We start from the raw sequence: 26059 nt of genomic DNA on the forward strand, positions 1-26059 counted from the left end.
ACCGATAATCGCGGTGTAGTGGTAAGAACGCTTTTGTTAGATTTCCTTTGCCCATTTTCCCAAGGTTCGATACTTTATACTCACGCGTTGCTACCCTGCCCCTTGTGAAAAATTAAGTGGCCTTTCGTTGGCCCCACAAAATAAAAGGGAGTAAAAACTGATTAGATGGCTAGTGGGAGAATAGTTCAAGCCCTTTTCACATACTCAGCGGTCCTCGGGATTATTTGCTATAGTTGAAGAGGTTAAAAGACATAAAGTGCACCACTAAATTCTCTTTTTTTAGTACAAAAAAAACTGATGAATCATGATCTACCTTTTTCTTCTTTTCACTTTTGAGGAAAATGTATTTTTTTTTTTGTTGCATTTTTTTAAACTTCGAAACAAATCCTAGACGTGCTTTGAAATAATTTCATTTTTTTTTCTCTCACTTCTTAGGATAAGTTTTTGGATATGTTTGTTTAATAATGTAAGTTAAGTAAGAAAAAAAATACTGTAGTAAAAAAGTTAAATTTAAATTTTTATGAGAGAAATATTATAGTAATAAATATTGAGTTTGAATTGTAAAATGAACACGGCTTTTAACTTTGTCCTTGCAAAGTATAAAAAGTATGATTTCAAAAGGGTATGTCATTTGATGACTCAAGTCATATTATTACAGTATTTTATCTCATAAAAATTTAAATTTAATTTTTTATTACATTATTTTGTTCTCACATACACAACTCAAGTCATAATTCCAGCCATCCAAAATAACAAATCCTTAATTGTTCATTTCACGATTTAAGTCATATTGTTATAGTATTTTTTCTCATAAAAATTTAAATTTAATTTTTTTATTACAATATTTTTTCTCATATACATAACTCAAATTATAACTTAAATTATGCAAATAAACGTACCCTAAGCACAAGTTAATGAAGAGTTAGAACTCTACCCATATTTTTTTTTAAAGAAAAGTTAGATATCAACTTTTGTTTTCTCATTTCGTCGAAGTCAAGTTTTTTTTTCCTTCCTTCATATATTACGCGCTTTACAGGAAAAAAAGAAAAAGAAAATGGGGTTTCTTAGGAAAATGAAAGAAAAATCAAATAAATGAAGAAGGAAAACTATAGAGAAGCTTTCTTAAGGGGCAAATTTCGTAATTCACTTCATCTTTCCCGCGACCTCCGCGTTTATTCGACTTGTATTGCATTTCCCTATATCCCATTTTTTCTGGTTCTCTTTTCACCTTCCATTTGAAAAAGAAAAAAAGAGCTTTCCATTTTCTCTGTCAGAAAGAAAATCGTCGCCGATTCGACTCATCCGCGTCCGAGTCGGCTCACCGCACTCGGAGCTCGTCGCCATTACCGAACTCTCAGATCGCAGGAACAGTGCAGCTAGGGCTTCGAAATCTCAAGCAGGTTCAGCTTCCACTAGCCATGGCTAGGGTTTACGACAATTGGGAGAGACTGGTCCGAGCGACGCTGAAGCGAGAGCAGCTCAGAGCAGCAGGCCAAGGCCACGGGAGGACTCCCATTGGCATCGCCGGCGCAGTTCCGCCGTCGCTTGGGAAGACGACTAACATCGAAGCGATCTTACAAGCCGCCGATGAGATTCTGTCCGAGAATCCCACCGTCTCAAGGATACGTAAGCATTGTCTTCGTCTTTTCGCTTTCTGTTTTTTTTCCCCTTACGAAATCGGAGAATTCAAGTTTCGTGATTCTCACTTCTCAGCTCTAATCTTACTGCAAAACCTCTACAATATTTGATTCGTGATATTATTTAAAGGAAATCAGTTTTTAGTGCTATAATGTTGAGCAATTTGAACTTATGGAGCTCTTCGTTAGCTCATGGCGTTTTATGTTGGGTTTTTCTCAACTTCAACTCCCTATTTTTGAAGATTATGCGAATTTCTTTCGAGTGTTCTCGCTAATGGCATTTAATTATTTTTTGATTGGAAAATTTAGATATACACGCACATAATGTTAATCTGTTTACATATTTTAAACAAATTCTATGGTTTCAATCTCAGTGTGTGAGCAGGCATATAGTATGGCGCAAAATTTGGACCCTAGCAGCGATGGTAGAGGTGTTCTTCAGTTCAAGACCGGTTTAATGTCTGTGATTAAGGTATTATTTAAGTTCTCATTCTTGAATTGTTCATAAGGGAATAGGGACAAACAATTCTTGGTTAGGTTTTGCACAATTGGTTTAATAAGGGGTTTACTTTCATTTGCAGCAAAAACTTGCGAAAAGGGATGGGGGGCGGATAGACCGTAATCGTGATATTGAGCACCTTTGGGAATTTTACCAACGGTACAAGAGACGGCATAGAGTGGATGATATGCAGAGAGAGGAACAAAGATTGCGGGAGTCCGGAAGTTTTAGTGCTAACTTTGGAGAGTATGGCTATTTTTTAAATGGTTTTATTATCCTAATTCCATGCTTAAGAAAGCAGGAAAAGCTGATTTGGCATGTTTTATTTTTTATTTTTGTTGTCACTATTGTATTGGGGAAGGTTTTTGCTGTAGCCTGTGTTAAGGATTGATAGGGCTTCTATGTTATGTCTGGTGGTGTTGTATATACTTTTTAATGCCATGAAGACTGAAGTTGCTCTGTATTGGCACACACAATTTGTAGATGGAAAGAGTTCGTAACTTTTTGTTGCTTTCAACTTGCTATCAATACTTGTAACTTAATCATATTTTCAGTTCTTTGGGTTTTGAATTGAAAAGTTATGTTCAGTTCTTTCAACACAAGCAAATTAAGGAAGTATACCTCTTCTATTTCAGTTTTTTCATTGATATTATCCCCACATTTTTTCGTTTCAGGTTGGAACTTAGATCTTTAGAGATGACAAGGATAGTTGCTACCTTGAAGGCCTTAGTTGAGGTCATGGAGGCCCTTAGCAACGATGCAGATCCTGATGGAGTTGGTAGACTTATTAAGGATGAGGTACCGGTCCTTAAAACTTTTTTTTTTTTTAACTTACTATTGACGTATTGGTTGTGGCTAAATGCTTTATTCATTTTGTAATGTGTAAATGAAGATGTAAGAGGAGTTTGGTTCATATTGTTCACTAAAATCTTATTATAAATTTTTATGTATGCCTAGTCATTTTAGAGGTTTACGCTATAACAACGACTTGAAAACTTGTTCACTCCAAGGTGTTACTTCTGAGCATTGACTTTCTGCCTGTATAGAAGCTTATGATATTTCCTCAATATCTGAGGCTTAAGAAAGAAAATGGTAGAAAACTTGTTCACTCTAAGGTGTTACTTCTGAGCATTGACGTTCTACTTGTATAGAAGCTTATGGTATTTCTCAATATCTGAGGCTTAAGAAAGAAAATGGTAGAATTTACCTTAAAAAGGGTTGATTTTGTTGAGGATACCCTTTGTTCTTTGTGGTTTTCAGTTGCGAAGATTAAAAGCCTCTGAAGCAACATTATCTGCGGAGCTCATACCATATAATATTGTACCTCTTGAAGCGCCATCACTGACCAATGCCATCGGTTTCTTTCCAGAGGTAAGTTGAACCTAAACTAAGAACTGTTGCTCTGTTTTTCATACCCTTTACCGCTTTTATTTCCTAAGCCATACCTCAGTTTCAAATTTTCTGATATCTCGTGTCATTGATTATATTGAAGTAACTTTCATAGATCTCAAATATCAGTCACCTTTTCTAAAAGAAACTTATTATTATATTCTTCCTGCCCTAGGGTTTTGCGTTACTCTGTGATCAAACTATTTTAGTCAGTTCTGACATGTATTTTCAATTCCGTAACAGGTTAGAGGTGCAATATCGGCTATTAGATATTGCGAACACTTCCCTAGACTTCCAGCTGATTTTGAAATATATGGGCAACGAGATGCAGACACGTTTGATCTTCTGGAATATGTGTTTGGTTTCCAGGTTTGTATATATACTTGTAGTTCTCCTTGGTAGCCACCATGATTAAATTCAACTTAACATGCCGATTTTTTTACATGCATTCTAAATCCTCATGCTTTCTTTGATAATTTTGCTTGTATCACTTATTTTTTTGCAACTCATACAATCTCATACTATTAGATTTGCTTACTAAACTGTTAGGAAGGAACTAAATTAATGTCACTATTCAAATCTATGACATAATATTGCATGTATAAGGCACATATCATAAAGTTGTTGCCTTCTGCATGACTCTGAGTTCACATAATATTTTGGAAGTTTGCATATGCTCCAAGAGATGCTCGGTTGCGGCTGCTTTGGGCTGGAAGCCATGTGGGTAAACATGAATATACAACTATTTGGTGGCCTCAGGTTGAGAAAATGGAGGGGAAGGAGCAATTTGGTGCATTTAGTTTGTTGATGCATATTTGTTCATTTTAAAATTTTTTTTTTTTCAGAAGTAATGGATATCATACTTTTGAAATAGCGCACTGTTTAAACCGGAACACAACCTCGGACGCTTTGTCTATAGCTACCCTAATATTAAGTAACATCCCAGTCACTGAACATCTATAGATACACTAAGGTTACAGAATCTAATGACAAGGAGCAAATTTTGATTCTGGTAGAACCTTGGTTTCACTTGTTTGTTGCCTAAACTCTAAGTGCATGACACCATATTTTTATCTGTGCTGGCCTTACATGGGACATCCACAGATGCTTATGCCGTTCCTAACAGGATTAATGTTTAAAGTCTTTTCACACTTACCACCTCTGTCAAGCTTTTTGATGCAAAAATATTCTAAAATTTGTGTTATAATTTCTTAAATAAGTAATACATATGCTTTTAGAAGCTTTCTTCGTGTAGTTCTAGTCCCTCAAGTTGTGCACCGTTTGTTTTCTTTCTTTATTACTTTCACTTTTTCTCCTAAAGAGAGCTTTTTTTTAACTATTAAAATTTTTTTATTCATGTCATGTGGGAGTTTTGTACGGTTGCTATAAGGTGGCTGTTAGAGTTTCAAATCCAGCATGGGAATAGGATAGGGGTTTTTTTTTTTTTGAGGGAATATGATGGATGTTTTAAGTTAGAAATATAAATTAAAAAATATGTATGATTTCCCAATTACCTTGTTATTTCGTAATGATGCTCCTGATAGTCTCCTTGTACCAGTTATTCCTATCCTCGTATATGATTTTTGAATTTCCTCCACATTACTTTTTGGTATCTTTTTGTTAATTGCTTTAAACCTTTTTTTGGCAGAAAGACAACATAAGGAACCAGAGAGAACACGTTGTTCTTGCCATTGCAAATGCACAGTCTCGACTTGGCATACCTGTTGAGGCTGATCCAGTGAGTGCCTTGGGTCTTCTAACCCTTCATTCTCATTAGCTTTATCTTACACATGGACGAGAGCCATTCCAACATAGATTTTTTCTTTCCCCAAATGTGTGTTGTGTGCAATTTCTTAGTGAATCGCTATCTCACAGTTTTTAGTTTTTTCATTGGTCATTCCACATAGTTTTTAATTTTTTTTATACAATATATGATCACTGGAGTCTAGACCAGCATACAGAGTTTCAAACTTTGTTAATATAGCTTGTTCCAGAGTCTACATGTGATAAGGCAAAAGATCATTTTTTGTCGAATTAACCTCTCATCAATCATGAAACTTCTTGTATTTATTTTGAATCAATGAATTTCTTTCTTTATAAAATAAGGTCTGTGATGATGCTTTTTGTACTAGTGATGAATAAACGACGCAGAATTGCTGAATTTCTGTAGCATTTTTTTCCTAGGTGATTTTTAGCATAAAAGTTATCATCTTTCTAAGAACTTTCAAAATGCTTGACATGGTAAAAGTCTACGAAGAAATGATGCCATATTTGTAGTTCCCAATTTTCATTGTTAGTTTGTGTTTGCAGTTGGTTCTTGTGTTCACACCACATTTGCGTGGTTACTGATTGGTATTTTTTTGTCGTTCATAATTCTGTCATATATGATTATGCATTGTTTGGTGTGTGTTTGGCAGGGATTCGGATGTGATGTCAACTAATTCTTTTATGTTTTTGGTATCTTTAGAAAATAGATGAGAAGGCAATCAATGAGGTATTCTTGAAGGTGCTGGATAATTATATCAAATGGTGCAAATACTTGCGGATACGCATTGCTTGGAATAGGTATCATTTGCAACCTGATATTGTTTTGACTACGTAGCTCCTTTTTCACACTGCTGATTTGCATTGTTTACATGTGCAGTTTAGAAGCAATTAATAGGGACCGGAAAATTTTTCTGGTTTCATTATACCTTTTGATATGGGGTGAAGCTGCAAATGTCCGTTTCCTTCCTGAGTGCATTTGCTATATATTTCACCACGTAAGTTTTCTGCATCCATAGTTTGATTGTTTTGTTTTTCCCCATCCTAACCTAGTCTTTATTTTAGAAATTTGAAGAAGATACTGATTTTGTGCTTTTATCGTGGTACCAGACAATTATTTATTATTAATACTCAGTGGAAGTGGTTTTTTGCTATTTGGCTGTGCCTAATTCTTGTTCAACTGGTTTTGCTTTCTCTCTCTCTCTTCTTCTTCTTCTTTCTTTCTTTCTTTCTTTTTTTTTTTAAACTGCCTGTACTAACTGATTGCTGTCCCACAATCTAAACTCAAATTTCACTTCAATTCTTTGAATCCTACAATATGACTGAAGTTTGACATCCATAATTCTTCAAATCTTTTCACTTTCTCCCCAGCTTCATGGAATATCTTTAAATGAGTTTTTGTTAGGGTAAAACGGGGTTTAAGAACTCTTCAACATCAACAATATGTTGTAAACAGGTCACAGGTGATAAGACCGCTTGCCTTTTGTTGTTGATTCTTATGTAACCTTTGATGTGATATTATTGCCTGGAATTCATGGTGGGAAATAAGTGAAAATAGATATGTTCTTCTACTGTTCCCGTACTCTATGTGAAGATTCAGGAACACTTGCTTAGAACTGCAGGATAACGCAACTTTTAAATTAGCCCTTAAGTGTTCAAAATACAAAATTATAAATTTCTGTTCCCCAGATGGCTAAAGAGTTGGACGCAATATTGGATCATGGAGAAGCTAATCCTGCTGCCAGCTGTGTAACTGAAACTGGTTCTGTGTCCTTCCTTGAGAAAATCATTTATCCTATATATCAGACAATGGTTGATGTAAGTGGATCAGTGCTTGAGTTTTATGCTATTAAATTAAATTAGAAGTATTACAAGCCATGTTTCCTTAAAAAGAAAAGGTAAAAAGAAAAAATTGTGGTATTGCAGTTCTTTGTCTGCTGTTACTGAACTTGATTCCATTTTTCGCCTAATCCACCATCACGGGTTGTTTGTGTTATCAAGTTTTTGTTATATTAGTTCTTGCTGAGCGATATGGATTAGTTGCAGAAGTTAGATAGGTTTGCTAAGACTTCTTTCAATTTGACGTTTTCACTTTTCCTTGATATGTTCCATGGTCTTATTCCGTCAATCATGAAATAATTTACCTTTGTTACTGTTATTTGCTGGGTAAGGAGTGGATTTTGGTAATAAAAGAGTGTTAAAATATAAAACTATTGTTGGCCCACCTCTTAATAGCTTAAGCTTTTGGGATGGATTGGTAAACTAACATGGTATCAGAGCGGAAGGTCCTGAGTTCAAACTCCCGTAATTGCACTCTTTATCCCTATTAAATTGTCATCACGTATTGGGTCTTTAATATATCTCGCGCTTAAATATTCACGTGTTGGGCTTTCTAATTAATTTACCCACACGATTGCTCATTGTTCAACCCACACGTGAGGGGGAGTGTTAAAATATAAAACTATTGTTGGCCCACCTCTTAATAGCTTAAGCTTTTGGGATGGATTGGTAAACTAACAAAGAGAACAAAGCAAAAAGGAAAAAAAGGACAATCTCTTGTCAACTTGAAAGAAATGAATTTTTATTTTAAAGAAGAGAAAGAAAAAGCAGACAAAGCTGTTCTTAGCAAGAAAGAGATGCTTATATTCAATGCTAAAACATATGCGAGTTCTCCAGAAATGTTTTTCTCAGTAACTGTTTCACACAATTGTGATTTCGTATGTACAGAATTGCAGTGATGTTGTTTTTTCCAGATTTCTTGTAGCTTTCCATTTATCAAGGATTTCTTCTCATTTGCGGTTTTTCATATTGTGCTTCAATTGATCCTTCAGTAATTTGGATTCTTCTCTGTACATACAGGAAGCTGATAGAAACAATAGTGGGAAAGCTGCACATTCAGCATGGCGGAATTATGATGACTTCAATGAATATTTTTGGTTTGTTGTCATGTTTTGTTTCTGGATGTTTTACATGATCTCTGGTTCAGAGTGTAATGCGTGTTTTCCCTTGTTTGCAATGTGTATGGAGGTCACCTGCATGCTTTGAGTTAGGCTGGCCTATGAAGAGTGATTCATCGTTTCTCTTGAAACCTCACAAAAAAGGGAAGAGGGTAAGTTATTGTGTGCTATATCAATCCTTGTGTTTGTCCATTTTGTTGCTCTATGGTTTGTAACTTGAACGGATGGCACAGATTTTGTCCTTTAGTCTCTACTGTCACATCCATTTAAATAAATACACTGACATGAAGAACGAAAATAGCATCTTAGAGTATTTTTACTTATTTATTTTTTTCCTTCAGTATGGCCTAATAATGTCTAAAAAGTCCTTTCTGACGTTTTTTTTTTCTTTCCATCTTTTCCCCTTTGTTTTTGTTTTTCAAAAGGATTTATGCTATCCCTTTCATAGTAGAAAACATTATACCATCCAAAAAAGGAAACATTTTGGCAATTGAAGTGACAACTTTGTTCCTTTAGATTTTGTTTTCTTTTGTTTGTTTGTTTCAATTATTATTACTATTATTAGTATTATTATTATTAACTACTATTAGCCTGAAAATTTGAAGTTCTTCAATTTAGCCTTATCAGATCTTTCGGATTTTTTGAAGTAGAAAATTCCGTTTGTTGATCATTGAAGCAAATTCCAAAGGATATAAGATAAGGTATCTTCAATAAACCGTAAAGAGAACTAAATAAAGGATGAAGAAAACTAAATAAAAAAGGACACGAGGACATGAAAACTAGCGCCCTATCACATCCTTCAAATAAAGAGATCTTCTTTTAGAATTAAAGAAGTCTTATTTTCACATCTCAGTTCTCGATTCAGGAATGGTGTCCTAATTTTCTTAAGAAAAGTTTTATTATTAGTTCTGAGATTCTGATATGCTTTCATGTGGAAAAGGGGTTTGATGCTCACTTTGCTATCAATAATATCAATACGCATCCTCCTAATGTTTGCTTGGTAGTTATCTGTTCTTTCATGCAAGTGAGGATGCTGGTGATCTTTCTTTTAGTCCTTGGATCAGGTCTTGCGTTTTTTTGACTTGATAGAAGCTATTTCTTTCTATTTTTCTGATTTGTATTTCTGGCTTGGCAGACTGGTAAAAGCACTTTTGTTGAGCATCGGACATTTCTTCACTTGTACCGAAGTTTTCACCGTTTGTGGATATTTCTGGCTTTAATGTTCCAGGTTATTTGTTGTGTCTCTACTTAATTGTTATTCTTACTGTAAGATTAAGATATTAACTTTTTTTGTTTTTTTTTCTTGCTTCTTTTTTTATTTTTATTTTTTATTTTTTTATTTTCTTTTATGAAGGCTTTAGCAATTATAGCCTTCAATGACGGGACAATAAATTTGGATACTTTTAAAAGTGTACTTAGCATTGGGCCAACTTTTGCTATCATGAGCTTTCTTGAGAGTAAGTTATTCAGGTTTCCTACATTGTTTTGAAGCTTTTAGAGGGAACAACATTTCAGATCTGACCTTGTGTTTGTTGTATCTTGTGCTGTTTTCTTAGGTTGTTTGGATGTGGTGCTCATGTTTGGGGCTTACACCACCGCGAGAGGCATGGCTATTTCAAGGCTAGTAATTAGGTTTTTCTGGTTTGGCTTGAGCTCTGTGTTTGTGACATATGTTTACTTGTGAGTACTCTCTTGATAATTCTTACTAGTTTCTAGTATCAAGGACATGAAGTAGTTTCTTCATGCTAAGTATTACATTGTATCATGACTGCATAAATAATTGCAGAAAGGTTCTGGAGGAAAGAAATGGCCGGAACTCTGATAATTCATTCTACTTCAGAATATATATACTTGTACTGGGCATTTATGCTGCATTACGCCTAGGCTTGGATCTCTTACTTAAATTCCCAGCATGTCATGTGCTATCTGAAATGTCTGACCAATCGTTCTTCCAATTCTTTAAGTGGATTTATCAGGTAAATCCCGTTCGATCAATCATTTTAGAGAAATAAGCTAAATGATTCTTTTACAGGTATGGATGAAATGATTGTTAATGGTATATTTTTTTCCCTCGGAATATTTCAGGAGCGTTACTATGTCGGACGTGGGCTCTATGAGAGTCTGAGTGATTATTGCAGGTTTGCTTTATGTGCATGTGTATCTTACAGCAAACAGAACGTAATGGGATTGGTTTCTTAGGCCGACTTTTCTATTGTTGTCTTGAACCTTAGTGTTCTGTGGTAAAGATTTGTTTGGAAGAAAGGCCTGTGCAGCCAACAAAATTATTTGGGTAGCTCAATTCGTTTCCCAGTAGACCTATCTATAGAAATGAACTTAAGGCATAGGCTTCTCCTTCTCCTTGAATAGAGCAAGTGGAGATTGCCCAGAGACCTTCACAACCTTGAACCTAACTCCAGGAATATCTCCCACAGCACTGACCCTCTCTTCCAAATCCAGCAATCAACATCTCATTATTTTCTTCTATTTGATTGAGTTTTATTGTTTTTATGCTTTGCTAATTTCCTTTGATTTCTCCAAAATTGACTACCTATTTTGCTCTAATGTTGATATTCTCTGCTCTCTAAGACAGTTGAACATATATCATCTTGTAGTGCAGGTTTCCTGATTAATTATTCTTTTATCTGTTTACTAATTTTTTTAGATTGTATCATGTAATTCAGATTTTCCGAATAGAAAATCTGGTTTATGGCCATTTTGCTAAATTTTGTGGAGAACATTGGACTATTTTTATACCTAAAGCTGTTTTACCTAAAGCTGTTTTATCAGCTAGGTTACTTTTACTTTGATTGGGGTCCAGACATCACTTTATCTTTTACTTAGGAGTATTTGTTTAGTGAGATCCTTTTCATCTGTTCCTGTATTTACTAATTTAGTACTTGAACTATGAGGTATCCAAGTTCAAATGAAGTCTGTTCATTCTTCTAAAATTTGAAATTCGTTATGTATGTATGTCATGCATGCATGTGTGATGCTTCTATTTGCTAGCAGATATGGTTTTTGTCAAAAAGTTATAAATTTGTAATCCTTTTGAATTTTATATTTAGTTTTTGTAATAAGTTAATTTTTACCCTGGTTTATAGGAAAGGTATATGAGCACCGAAGTGACTTTTAATGGTTTGCATTTAGTTATCTTGGATTTCAATTGAAAAGACTATAATGCAATTCTCAGTCCTAAGTTAAACTGTAAAAGAGATTCATTATTGTGAGATTTATTTTCATTTGTTTTTGTCAATGTGTTCTCATTTCTCAATTGATGTAGGTATGTACTGTATTGGCTGGTGATCTTCATATGCAAGTTCACTTTTGCTTACTTTCTCCAGGTAAGCGATCTCGTCTTTTTATTTTATTTCACTGGGTTAAAGAGGTTTATTTACTTTGTGTTGTTATTTAAGATATGGTAATTGGTTTAAATACAAAATTTGAAGCTCGTTTTATTCTGTACTTTAATTGCAGATTAAACCTCTCGTTGATCCCACCAAGGATATTCGGGAGCTTGTGCGTTTGGACTACTCATGGCATGATCTTATCTCAAAAAGTAGGTTAACTGCCATTATTTGTGTGATCTTGTTTGTGTTTACTTTGTTTTGGTTCAAATCAAACCCCCAGACTGATCCTCAGAAATCCTGGTACTCCTTTTTAACTAAACATTGCTGAGCTTCTCTCGAGATAGATTGAAAGTTTTGGCTTCTCTGTGGTGTCACTTCTAAGATTTTTCAAGATGTTTCTTTTAGGGTAGATGTCATGTTGTTTCTGGAGGAATTTACTTGTTACTATGGCTTAAGGCTTTGTAGCAATATTCTTGAAACAGTGAACTTTATCGTAGTTTACAGTACTCCTTTCAAGGTTAGCTTGTAATTCTACTCATTAGCTTAATCCGGCTCTTCTCTCCTATAGCAGAAAAACCAGTTCATCTTGGTTTGTGGACGGCTTATAACTAGAAGTAGTACTTCATGTGGAATAGCTTTTTCTTTTTCTTTCTTTTTTTTTTAAATTTTTTTTATTTTTATAATACAATCAACTATCATTTGTGTTAAATTCTAAGACTCTTATGCCATGTTTTTATTCGGTTTTTATGAGCTCTACCGTTCATTAGTCGCTTAATATTTCTGATTCATTGTTGTGGTTTTTTTTTTTTATATTACTGATTGCTGATGCATTGTTGTGGTTTGTGCAGAGAATAATAATGCCTTGACCATCGTTAGCCTTTGGGCTCCTGTTGTGGCTGTAAGTGTCTCCTTTTGCTTCAGCTTTAACTCTTCAATGCACATGTAGCGTATGTTACTTCTATTTGGCTATTTGCTGACTTGAAGCTCTATTACTATAGACTGTAGGCTGTAGCCTAAAGTTTGTTAAAATTTGATATATGATGTTTCATTTTTGAACGGATGGAACTCATGAAATGCTTGTTAAACACATTCTGTATCGACTATGGTGCCTGGTAACTTGCTTTCCTCACCTCGGTGCTTCTCCTTGAGTACCATAAGGGAAATTAAGACCGAGTACCGTTATTGTACAAAAAGGTTCATAAACTAGTTGATATATTGTTGTGTAAAGTATGGTTTTTTATTATTTATTATTATTATTATTTTGAAACTGAGTAAAGTAAGGAAGTTACCATTTCTAATATTTTCCTATGGTTCAGATCTATCTCATGGATATCCACATATGGTACACTATTATGTCAGCCATTGTTGGTGGTGTAATGGGTGCACGTGCTCGATTAGGCGAGGTATTAATGCTCTTAAATAGCTTTGGTTACTTCCTAGGCTTTTTAATTTGATTAGTTGGATAGCTTACACAAAATCATTCTAATGTTTAATATTTTGTTATGCTTCTTTTTTACTTATTTATAAACATTGCCAGTTGATCATAGTTATAGTTGATCATAGTTATTGTTTTATTGCTTTATTTGTTGGTCCATTTCAGATACGTTCAATTGAAATGGTGCACAAACGTTTTGTGAGTTTTCCAGAAGCTTTTGTCAAGAATCTTGTCTCTCCACAAACAAATAGGTATCTTCAAATTTAGTTTTTTTTTTTTTCTTTTTTTTATTTTATTTTTTAAAGATATCTTCAATTTAGATTTTTTTTTTCCTTTTAAGTGTTGTCTGACTTTATTTATTTATTTATTGATGTGGTCTTTCAGGCTGCCCTTTAACAGGCAGGCACCTCAGGTGAGATTTTAAATTGGTTGTATTTTGTTAATTCAAATTTTCTACTGAGCCATTGCATTAATTCTTAACTGAACTCTTGATAATCTTTTTCTGCATGTTGTTTACTTTCTAGCAAGGTTCTTTTCTTGCTGTACGATTCTTATTTCTTAATACAGTTTGAGGTTGAACTATGTTTTTTGGTGTATTCAGGATTCTCAGGATATGAACAAGACATATGCTGCCATGTTTTCTCCATTTTGGAACGAGATCATTAAAAGTCTGCGTGAAGAAGATTATATTAGTAATAGGTGAGCCTGTGGCAATTGCTTTTTATCATTAGAAATAATTTGTGTTAGAAGTTCATTCTGTTTTATGGTCAGAATGTATAGATCCTTCACGATTCTTGTGCTTTCAGGGAGATGGATTTGCTTGCTTGTCCTAGCAACACAGGAAGTCTAAGATTAGTACAGTGGCCTTTATTTCTTCTTAGCAGTAAGGTGCAAGTTCAACCCGATGATTTTATGCTTTGTTACGGATTGGCATTTGTTTTTTTTCTTTTTGTTTTTTATTTGGGAACATCCTGTCCTTGCATTGTACTTCATTATTCGGTTTGTAAAAAATGAAGTTCTGTTTCTTTAAAAAAAATGATGATTTTATGTGGAAAAAACACGTCCTGTACTCAGATTTTGGTTGTTGGTTTGTTCTTTTCTAGATCTTGTTGGCTGTTGATTTGGCCTTGGATTGTAAAGACACACAAGCAGATCTTTGGAATAGAATATGTAGGGATGAATACATGGCATATGCGGTTCAGGAATGCTACTATAGTATTGAAAAGCTCTTATATTCTTTGATTGATGGTGAAGGAAGACTCTGGTATAAATTTCTTCTGATCCTCTTTTAGTCTTTTCAAGATTTTTTGGGGATGTTTATTAAATTTTTTTATTTTCGATTTCTCAATGGTAGGGTTGAAAGAATCTATCGTGAGATCAACAACAGTATTTTGGAGGGTTCGCTTGTTATAACCTTATCTCTTAAGAAGCTTCCTCTGGTGTTATCAAGATTTACAGCTCTTACTGGTCTCCTGGTACGTGTTGATCTTGTACCTCATTTCTGTAAAGTTTCCACTTATGGAAAAGTTTTTGTGCATCAGTTTATTTGTTGAAAGAATTTTGATGGTGTATATCGTTCTCTGTCATAACTGCTGTGTGGCTGTTTGGCTAGTTAGTGTGCATTACCTATTAGTACTAGTGTCAGCGAGACATGGCACCATGTCATCTAGTATGAATGTTTCATAAGTTTATTTATGTGGGTTGTTGATTGTTGTTTTAGTCTTTGGTAAAGTAAACTTTAGAGAAGCATATTTATTTATCTTTTTTCTTAAAAAAAAAAAGCAGCAGCCACTACGAAATGGATATCTACATTTCCAATGGTACTGTTTTTAGGAAGCAACAGGTGTAACTGGAAAAATAATACTAATATAATGCAATAGATATATTTGTATCTTATAATTTTTATTAGTTTGGTAGTTCCTTGGTGTCTCAATTTGCATATCTTATTTTCACTTGTAACTGTTCCTTTTAGATTGTTTAGTTTATAAATATGGAATATTGGATTGAGGTATAGACATATAGTTGTGACGTCACATAATCTAGTTATATTTGTCACATCAATGAACATGAATGATATATGCAGTTACGAAATGAAGATCCTGAACTTGCTAAAGGGGCTGCAAAAGCTTTGTTTGATCTATATGAAGTTGTGACGCATGATCTGCTGTCATCTGATTTAAGGTATAAGATTTGTTACTCTTGAGTTACCTTTTGGATTAGCAGCTTTCTTTTTCTTTTTTCTTTTTTTTTTTCAATTTTTTTTATTTTTGTTCTTTTTAAAAGACGAAAACTTTATTGGTAAATCATAAGTTTTTACATTCTGACTAAACCAAGGACAAGATGTCTTCAGAACAGCCAAAAAAGAGAGACAAATAAAATTGAAATCAAGACATGCCTTGTACAATCAATGAGCCACTATATTGTCCCAATTTAAAAGGATCAAAGAAAGCTGGATTAGCAGCTTTTTTATATTCTCGAGGTTTTCATCTGTTTCCTTGTATGTGCTGCAGGGAGCAACTGGATACATGGAACATTTTAGCAAGAGCAAGAAATGAAGGGCGGCTGTTTTCTCGAATAGAATGGCCCAAAGACCCAGAAATTGTAAGATCTTCCGTTTAAATTTAGAAGATGGATATCTTATTTTATTATGTCTTTTGCATTTATGATTTCTTCCACTTTTCCTGGGTGATTACAGAAAGAGCTAGTGAAGCGGTTGCATCTTCTGCTCACCGTAAAGGACTCTGCGGCTAATATTCCGAAGAACCTTGAAGCAAGAAGAAGATTAGAGTTTTTCACAAATTCATTGTTTATGGACATGCCTTCAGCCAAACCAGTTAGTGAAATGATGCCTTTCAGGTACGTCTGAACTACCTTGTTGTAGAAGCTGGCTTTATCTTTTGCTCTTTGAAAGAATATTAATAGGTTTTTGTTTTTCCTTCTGTTGCTTTTTGTTTGAGAATAGCGTCTTCACCCCATACTACAATGAGACTGTACTTTATAGTTCCTCTGAATTGCAAAAGGAAAATGAAGATGGAATATCAATTCTTTTCTATCTCCAGAAAATTTTTCCAGGTACTCTTTCTTGCTTCTCAGCTGCCTCGTAGCGCCTTTTCTTCTCTTTGATGGAGATTTGATTTACTGTAGATTGTCATAGCTTGATGTTATTATTGTTTGAATGGCATTTTAATGTGAATGAATGCACATGCATTAAGATTGAATTCTTTGTATGCTTTAGGTGCTTCTCGTTTTGCTTTGCTCACTTTGATCAAGCTGCTGATCCATTTTTGCATTGGTTTAAGAAACAAATCGGTAGCAGCTTACATAAATGTTCTGACTTATCGTACTACAACTAGGTCTTGTTGAGCTCAATTGAACCTATGAGCTCTGACTCTGCTGTTAACTTAGTAGATAGGTGTTGCAATCTTAAGTTTTTCTTACGGGTTTTTCCTTTTAAATTTCTTGATGATTCACTTTGTCAAAAAAAAAAGAAAAAGAAAAATTCTTATTTGTGCGTCATTCCAATTTGTTTGTCTTTTTCCGCCCCTTCTTTTATTAAGATTGAATGATTGCCATTAGTATGTTGAAAGGTGCCAAAAGTGTCAGATTCATCCAAACTTGATTCGTGTGCCTCTGGTCTTACTTCACAATCTTATCTTTGCGTGGCCATTTTTGTACATGGTAATTGACATCATAGGAAAGGTGACATGCAAATACCCTTCATTTGGTTCATCAAGGGTTTGCATATAATCCTCTTGTTAAAAATCATGAAAAGTTAACAAAAACCATTTATTTTTATTTTTATTTTCTCTGCGCACAGTGTTTAAGAACTTGTTTCGTATGCCTATTGCCTAGTCGTGTAGCCAACAGAAATGCTAGAGCTGATACAGATGACACTGTTTTTATTGGGCTACAGATTAGCAAAATTCCAGGTTAAGAGTTAAACTGGTATTTGGTTTGAGCTTGACTTGGTTGAATAAATACATCTCACGCTTTAGTTAAAGCAATTTTTTTTTTTTAGTAAGAAAACTTCGTTTTATTGAGATGAAGAAATCAATTATGAAGTAAAGAGGACAAGTGTTTCTCAAAAAGCAAAATAAAAATGGAGAAAACGAAATATAAGAAACAAAAAGCTAACCAAAGACCCTCAAGCACACATAATAATTAGGCCCCCCATCAGAACTTCCAATGCAGAGCAATCAGAGAAAAAGGGAAGTCCATAAAGACTTTATCAGTCTAGGCCCACAAAGAAGCTGAATATTTGACCTTTTCAACCAAATCAATACCTGTCTGTTTTACCCAAGATTGTTTAACCAGCTGAAAGTACAAGGTTCTGGTTCACTTAATTTGACAAGCTATCACATGGAATCAATACCTGTCTGTTACCCAAGATTGTTTAACCAGCTGAAAGTACAAGGTTCTAGTTCACTTAATTTGACAAGCCATCACATGGCCAATTTAAAGCATTTTGAGTTTCTTGTCAAATAAATAAATTAGGAGACGTTTGGTTCATGGATTAGAATCATAAGATTAGAACCATTTTCGATTTACGTGTATTTTTTGTGAGAGAAAAAAATCTAAAGTTGACTGGTAACTGTTTCTTTCTTCTCCTCTTTTCTTTTCTTTTTTTTTTTTTTTTAATTCTCTTTCATATAACCTGCTTTCAGATGTGTTTTATCTTTTCTTTCTAGTTCAGCTATTTTTATTTTTTTCGTTTGTTTGGGTGGGGTGGCCCGGTGGGAGGATCCATTCACCTTATAATATTAAGCGGACGATAAAAATCTTCCTGCTATTGCAAGCCTTCCAATGGCTGAGTTTGTCAGTTTGTTTTTGTTTTTGTTTTTTTCTTTATTATCATTTACTTCATCCAGGAAAAAGGGCCTTAAGATTTTTGTTTCCTTTTAGATGAATGGAAAAACTTTTTGGAACGGATTGGTCGGCCAGATTCAACGGCAGATGCAGAATTGCAGAAAATTTCAAGTGATTCTTTGGAGCTTCGGTTTTGGGTATCCTACCGGGGACAAACTCTAGCTAGGACTGGTTTGATTTTTTTCCTATCAATGCTATCTTTGAATTCGTTCCATTGGTGTTTTTCAATTTTTGAGGTTGAGATTAGCGTGTCCTTTATATCTGTACTTTACTTCTCTCTCTCTCTCTCTCCTGAAATGTCTCAGTTCTATATATGAAAATAGTAACGATTCATTGGATATTTTTCTCTGAAATTTATGACTTATAATTGCAGTGCGCGGTATGATGTACTATAGAAGGGCTTTAATGTTACAAAGCTATTTGGAAAGGAGATCGCTGGGAGGTATTTTAAGGACTTCTGAATACTTCATCGTCTATCATGTGGTCATGGACATTTTATTTATTTATTTATTTTTATCACATCTTTTTCCTGTTCCAATAGTGGATGGATATTCTCAGTCCAGCATCCCTACTAGTCAAGGTTTCGAGTTATCACGTGAATCACGGGCACAAGCAGATATAAAGTTCACGTATGTGGTGTCGTGCCAAATTTATGGGCAACAGAAGCAGAGAAAGGTGCCAGAGGCTGCTGATATATCTCTTTTGTTGCAGAGGTATTGATCTTCAAAATTTGAAGCGAAAGAATGACTATAATAGATTCATATATTCTAATTACTGGTTCACATAGTGAAATTAAAAGAAGGGCATATAAAATAAACATTCAATGTGAGAAGAGAGAGAAAAATATAGGCACAATGATCCATACGAATTGATGGAAACTAGAGGCCATTTTCTCATGGTTACCACTTACCAATTTCCTTGCTCTCTATTCAGTATAAATGATTTAGCTATTATTGTACGCTGCTTCAGACTACAATGCCAGGCTGTGTCCGCCAATTTGCAATTTATTGGATTACGGTCCTGAACTGCAAATTTGTGTGACATTGCGCCATGTTTTCTACGGCACCTGGTTTTGTTCTCTCTTTCCTGCTCACTACTCTCCAGACTCCGCTTTGTGCTTTCTCTTAATCTTGAAACTTCTCTTTTTTTCTTGTTTGTAAGTTTTTTTCCGGTCAAGCCCCATTGTAATCTGTTATCAATTCTGCTTTTCTGAAAACATTTTTTTCCCGAGGCTTCAGTTAAAGTATTTTGCATTTAAGGCCCATTGAAATTTAGGAGAGACTAGAAAACCTAAATGTATGTTTGACCCTTGGGGGTAAAAGAAAGAAAACAAGATGAAGTATAATGTGGAAGAAAAAGAAGGTTAGAGGTCCAGAATTTGCATGACCCAGTTTATATTCCAATTGCACATTTGGAATTCCATGATAATCGTTTTGATAATAGTTTCAGAACTTGCTTCAAACTGGGCTTTGTGCAGTGATCCAACATATAATATGCTGGCATTTGCTTAAGTCTCACTTAATTAACTTGCTTTATCTGTTAAACTTTTTTCTTATATTTTCTTGGACTATATAAATGGAATCAGTTTCCAATTTCCTTACAACTAAAATTTTTGTGCTAGTAGCTATTTATTTTCTGTTTTCTTTTTTCTTTTGGTTATTAGGAATGAGGCACTTCGAGTTGCTTTCATACATGAGGAAGAGAGTGGTGCAACTAATGAAAAGGTTTCAAGAGAATTTTATTCAAAGCTTGTGAAAGCTGACATACATGGAAAAGATCAGGTAAATAATCGCTCAGTTTCTGTTTTCCGGTTGTTTATGAACTTTTCCTCTTGGATGGGTTTGATTGTGAATCACACCATAGAGCCTCAGAGCTGATTATAAAAACAAGTCAAGTTAATTGTGCACCGGCAATACGCTTATTTTGTAAATTTCTTTTTATAGGCTGCATTAGATAAATTATTTTTATAGGTTTAATGTGATATGTTTTTGCTCTTGCAATTTAGTAGATAATATCTTTGTTTTCTTCTTCCTCCAACAGATGCATAAAAATCGTTTCTTTAAATATAATCCATGTATCCTTTATGCAAAGGTTTAAGGCTCATTAATACCCGTCAAGTTAGTAATCTGGATGGTTCTTTTTATTTAGCTAGTTTCATGAGTGTTTCCAATTTCTAACGAGAATGCTCCATCTCACTAGTAACATGAGTGATATTTTGAATTCGATAAAAGGGATAGAAAAGGCTTTCATTAGGGCACTCGATGTTGATCTGCTTCTCATCTATCTGCAGGAAATATTTTCAATTAAACTTCCTGGTAATCCAAAGCTTGGTGAGGGGAAGCCTGAAAACCAAAACCACGCAATAATCTTCACTCGTGGGGAGGCTGTTCAAACTATTGACATGAATCAGGTCAGAAATCTGTCTTTCTTCAAGCAGTTATGAATAATATGTTTCCGATTTAACTTGATTTATGATGTTTTGTCTTCAATTAGCATTGTGTTGTTTTGGATTTATGATCCTCTTCTTACCCAAAAGTGAAGGAAGTTAACACATGATTGACTGACGTGATGGTGTTTTATAGGATAACTATCTTGAGGAGGCAATGAAAATGAGAAATCTTCTTGAGGAATTTCATACAAGTCACGGCCTTCGGCGTCCAAGTATTCTTGGTGTTAGAGAGCATGTCTTTACGGGAAGGTTGGATTTCTTTTAAACATAAATGTTATTGAGTGTTTTTCCCCCTGATAACCTCTCTTAGCCATTGTTATGTGTTCTTACAGTGTCTCATCGTTAGCATGGTTTATGTCAAATCAAGAAACCAGCTTTGTGACCTTGGGCCAACGTGTCTTAGCATATCCTCTCAAGTGAGTAGTACACAACTTTTTTTGTGGAAAGGACGTATTGGTCATTATCTTTTATGTTTTGTGGTTTTTTCTCTCTCACATCTCTGAGGATGTCTATTGGATAACTGGTGTAATGCTTTAATTAATCAAATTTATGCTTCTTGATTGCAAGGGAAAGGAATTGTTTAGAAGATCAGTTTTAACATCATTCTGCTGGAATTGTGCTAATCTTGCTTTTTAAAACTGCGTATTCATATGTGTCTGTAGTCTTTGTTTTTTCTGAATTTGTCGTCTTCTTATTGCTCTGTCTTGCTAAAGTGTTTAATTTTTAGTGTTTTACTTTATAAGTTACTCGTGAAACTAAATACTGCATTTGTTTAGTTGAAATTATTTTCTGGAAAGTGCTTTTCATATTTTTGTACTATGTGGATCTCAATATTCCGTATTGCTAATATTAGTGTTAACAAATTTTCTTTTCAACAATTTTTAACTATTGGTGTAAAACATTTCTGTATTTTTTTTTTTTTTTTGAGGTGTTGGGCTATTCATTAACGACATGCGGATTTATTTCCATATTCTCCCTTTTTAAGGTTTTTTGGTGATGTGGAGCCTCATAGTTAAGATTATCACTTGTGACAGCTAACTACTGAAAAAAAGTAGATGCTTTTTTTCTTTTCTTTTTTGGTTGAAGGGAAGTATGTGCAAAATCTCATCCTGCATACATAAAATATCTAGAATTGGACTTTGTTTTTGAAAAAAAAAATACATATATATATATATGTATATGTTCTCGCAGAACTCGCATGCACTATGGGCATCCAGATGTTTTTGACCGCATATTTCACATAACTCGAGGTGGCATTAGCAAGGCATCGCGTGTTATTAATATTAGTGAAGATATCTTTGCAGGTGAGTATGGAATAGTGAGTACTTGCTTCTTATTTCTGCATCTCATTTATCTGTTATTGCTGTTAAATATTCTTCGTGGAATAGAATGATTGATTCCACTATTAGCATCCAATTTATCTTGATGTAAACAAAATGCTACAGGGTTCAACTCAACTTTGCGGCAGGGCAATATTACACACCACGAATATATTCAGGTTTGATATGCTAGGTTTTGTTTTGTTTTTTTGTTTTTTTGTTTTTTATTTCCCCACTTTCTATGTTCCATAGATTCCAGTTTGTGGTTTTCTGAGTCTGTTACTGTTCCGTTCAGGTTGGAAAAGGAAGGGATGTTGGCTTGAACCAGATTGCTCTGTTTGAAGGAAAAGTTGCTGGAGGAAACGGGGAGCAAGTTCTAAGTAGGGATGTCTACAGACTTGGACAACTTTTTGATTTCTTTAGGATGCTTTCTTTCTTCTTCACGACTGTTGGTTACTATGTTTGCACTATGGTACGTTCCCTCGACTGGTCTCGACTTCTAATAGTCATTATAACTGATTCAGTTCTGCTTTGAAGTTTCTGGAGTTTTCTGATGGCAATTTATACTTGTGCAGATGACAGTCATCACGGTGTACATATTCTTGTATGGAAGGGTTTACCTGGTAACTTTTATTTCTTCTCTCTCTCTCTCTCTCTAGTCTTATTCTTCTTTGTACTTGCTTTTATTTAATATAAGTCTTGTTATTTGTCAGAATAATAGTAATAGGAACATACAATAACAGCAAGAACGCCAAATAAATAAATAAACGTATGAATTTATAATGATGTGGATGTAATGGTCAAACAAGCGAATGTTCAAAGCTTCTGTTTTTACCTGAGTCTGGAGACGTTTCAGATTCTAAGGCGACTTGATGGCTTTGAGTCTAGTTTTCTTATTTTAATAATGGGAAGGCATCTCTTTCATAGTTTCTCTTATAAATGGGATATGAATCAAAATCTAGGCCTAATTTTCCTTGTATAAATCAAATTGTATGGTACCCTGATTAGATCTAAGACAATTCTCAAGAAATGAGAAGAATTGAGAAGAGAAAGATGAATCTTTATTGAATGAAAGAATGAATTACAATGCAGTGATTCGAGGTACTGCCAAACCTCCCCTTGCTCAGCCTAAGCCAAGACTCCCTACAAGGCTCCAGTATTTTTCCTGCTCTCCCTCAGTTCCCAAACCCCCCTTTTAATATCCCCTGCCTTCTCTAACTAATTCCCTCCCCAACTAAAGTCCACAGTAACTAACTAATAACATCCTTTCTAACAAACTAGTAACTTCACTAACCAACTATCAAGTTCCTATCATACCCCCATGAGTCACACAAACATAACACAAGCTAAAATAAAAAAATAAAGAAAAATTTAGACACACAATCACCTCCAACAAGGCAAAAAAGAGAGTTACGGACAAAATTAATACACAAGCTTACCAGCCCCAGAAAGACCAATCCGGAAACACATGTCCAAGCTCCATTGATCGGAACAATACCGAAAGACCAGTGGGGAACGGGTGTTGGGTCCCCGAAAATCCTTCGCTCTAACCACCGGTCGATCGTCGCAGTCAAACATGAGGTCTAAATCAGGTAATCTACCAGGGTAATACCTCATGAGCTTTGCCGATGCTTTCAGGCTTTCTCTGGAGTTGATGAACAAATCGTAAAGCAAGCGAAAAGATATGGTAACACAGCACTGGATGCTGCTTTAAATGCACAGTTCTTGGTTCAGATTGGAGTGTTTACGGCAGTCCCAATGATTGTTGGGTTCATACTGGAACTGGGATTGCTGAAGGTTAGTCCATTTTAATTTTGTATATATTGGATTAGAAAGACGATATGGGACCACATGTTTATTATGTCTTGAGTGTCTGTTTGTTATCTCTTTCTTCTGTTATTCCGAGGACTCCTTGTTCTCTTCTATGTACTGGTTTTAATCTCAGTAAAGTTTTGTTTCCTGTTGCTGGGAGGAAAAAAAAAAAACTTCTTTCCCACAAGATATTTTAGATATAGGAAATGCTGTGTTAGTGGAAGTATTTCTCTCGAGGGGAAAAAACTTCTGCAAATGGTTTTCTTCCTCTAGCTGTATTATCTATGATGATTATTGTGTTATTAGGACTATTTACTTCTGTATCTCCAAAGATGTATCATCTTCCAGAATAATTTTTTTTGATGTAATTGCTCAACTTCTTGCTTAAACATTTACAGGCAGTTTTCAGCTTTATTACAATGCAGCTGCAATTATGTTCTGTGTTCTTCACTTTCTCATTAGGAACCAGAACTCACTATTTTGGACGTACCATTCTCCATGGAGGTGCAAAAGTACGTACTTATATCATCTAAACTTTGATATTCTGGTTTTGAAGGGTTTTTTATTTTATTTTTTTATTTTTTATTTTTTATTTTTTGGAAACTAAAGTGTCATACTCCCGTTTTATATTTTTTTAACAGTACCGAGCAACTGGTAGGGGCTTTGTTGTCCGCCACATCAAGTTTGCTGAGAACTACCGGCTCTACTCAAGAAGTCATTTTGTCAAGGCGTAAGTACTAATTACCAAAAGTTTCTTTAGATTTGGAAGCAGGAAATTAAACTTGTCCACATTTAGAAGATAAATAAGTTACTTAAATGAAAAGTAAAACTTTGCAAACTGTTTCCTTACAGGCTTGAAGTGGCTCTGCTTCTCATTGTTTACATTGCATATGGGTACACTGGCAGAGGGGCTACTTCCTTTGTTTTGCTTACTCTTAGTAGTTGGTTTATGGTCATTTCCTGGCTCTTTGCGCCTTATATCTTCAATCCTTCTGGTTTTGAGTGGCAAAAGTAAGTAGTTGACTATTTTTGGTTAGTTCTGCATTTTTTTTCCCGCCTTCCTATTGCATAACGTTTTTGCTGTTATCTTAACTCGCGTTGCATGATATAAACTCTTGGTTAAACAGAACGGTGGAGGATTTTGATGATTGGACCAGTTGGCTTCTCTATAAAGGTGGTGTCGGAGTGAAGGGAGATGATAGCTGGGAGTCTTGGTGGGATGAAGAGCAGGTCTGTGACTGAGAAATGATTTTGCTAGAAAACTTCGTCTCATTATGCTTTGCCCTCGTCAAGTCTTTCTTTTCATTGCTGTTTTCTGTTGTTTTATTTCAATCATGTTTGGTAACTGGTAAGTTATTTCTTCTTGTTGTAGCTGCATATCCAAACACTGAGAGGCCGTCTACTGGAAACCATTTTGAGCTTGAGATTCCTCATGTTTCAATATGGGATTGTGTACAAGCTCCACCTCACTGCAGAGGATACATCACTTGCGGTACTCCCTCAGCAAAATTTAAATACTCTGCATCATTTTTTGAGATTGAAAATTATTGTGTTTCTATCTGTGGATCTTTGTTTTTCTTGATGTTTACAAATTCCTTTCTTGTCTAGGTTTATGGATTTTCCTGGATTGTGTTGGTTGCCATTGTCATGGTTTTCAAGGTACGTGTCATTCTTAATTTCTCTTTTCCCTGAGCATGCTTTGTTTCTGTTGTCAAAACTGACCTAATCATTTGTGTCTATTACGCCGTAGATCTTTACTTACAGCCCTAAAAAGTCATCGAGCTTCCAGCTTGTGATGCGATTCATGCAGGGCGTCACATCCTTGTCACTTGTTGCAGCCATAACCCTTGTTGTTATATTCACTGATCTCTCAATAGCTGACTTATTTGCTAGCATCCTTGCATTTATTCCTACTGGCTGGGCTATTATTTGTGTAAGTGTACTGTTTTTTAGCATCCTCTCAAGTCAGCTTGTTGAACTTGAATTTTCTCTCTAGTTTGATATCTTTTGTGCCATCTTGATCTTTTTTGGTTGCGGTGAAAATCAGCTGGCTATCACTTGGAAGAAGGTGGTCAGGAGTCTTGGTTTGTGGGACTCGGTCCGCGAATTCTCCAGAATGTATGATGCTGGGATGGGTATGATCATTTTTGCTCCTATAGCAGTCTTATCATGGTTCCCATTCATCTCCACCTTCCAGTCCCGACTTCTGTTCAACCAAGCATTCAGCCGCGGGTTGGAAATCTCCATCATCCTTGCTGGAAACAAAGCAAATGTCGATGTCTAAGTGATCCGGGTAGTTTCTGGGGAAGTATTCGGGTTCTAGGTCTCTCTTTTATTGTATATTTTCTTGTCAGTGTTTCTATCTTCAAGGTCATTCTTTTGTTACTCGGTCCTGAGGATCCGACATTGTGGCAGCTGTATATTTGATCGTAAAAATGTTGTAGCATTTTTGTAGAGAAATGTATGTTTTTTCCCAGACTACCTCGGTTCCCTCCTTGTAAATATTGGACCTTAATACTGTGCCAATATTTTGATATTTTTGTTTCACTGATCTTTATCTAGTAGCGAGTATTCTTAATACCAAA

General features: G+C 35.0%; 1 protein-coding gene across 2 annotated transcripts; it reads left to right on the forward strand.

Annotated features, from left to right (window-relative positions):
* Window positions 1-1084: 1084 nt before the first annotated feature.
* Window positions 1085-26059, forward strand: LOC21391564 (callose synthase 10). 2 transcript variants are annotated; one of them, XM_024169238.1, is made up of 51 exons: window positions 1085-1626; window positions 2012-2109; window positions 2219-2382; window positions 2811-2934; window positions 3397-3507; window positions 3769-3894; window positions 5174-5263; window positions 5993-6090; window positions 6170-6287; window positions 6979-7107; window positions 8149-8225; window positions 8317-8398; window positions 9382-9474; window positions 9601-9703; window positions 9803-9926; window positions 10033-10222; window positions 10332-10384; window positions 11527-11587; window positions 11721-11802; window positions 12442-12491; window positions 12910-12996; window positions 13194-13279; window positions 13413-13440; window positions 13630-13727; window positions 13835-13916; window positions 14132-14292; window positions 14383-14503; window positions 15112-15209; window positions 15539-15629; window positions 15724-15884; window positions 15991-16100; window positions 17931-18065; window positions 18268-18336; window positions 18436-18607; window positions 19558-19675; window positions 20185-20304; window positions 20477-20592; window positions 20676-20759; window positions 21535-21647; window positions 21789-21841; window positions 21958-22134; window positions 22238-22285; window positions 23301-23459; window positions 23873-23986; window positions 24116-24204; window positions 24327-24485; window positions 24602-24704; window positions 24847-24966; window positions 25083-25133; window positions 25225-25407; window positions 25522-26059. In XM_024169238.1, exons 1-51 carry the CDS (start codon window positions 1419-1421, stop codon window positions 25756-25758), a joined length of 5724 nt encoding a protein of 1907 aa, XP_024025006.1. In that variant the 5' UTR covers window positions 1085-1418; the 3' UTR covers window positions 25759-26059. The 2 variants fall into 2 exon arrangements, with proteins under 2 accessions (XP_024025006.1, XP_024025005.1); XM_024169237.1 differs by having other exon boundaries at window positions 18268-18607.

This window comes from Morus notabilis, unplaced genomic scaffold (assembly GCF_000414095.1).
Source record: "Morus notabilis unplaced genomic scaffold, ASM41409v2 Scaffold701, whole genome shotgun sequence".
NCBI lineage: Eukaryota > Viridiplantae > Streptophyta > Magnoliopsida > Rosales > Moraceae > Morus > Morus notabilis.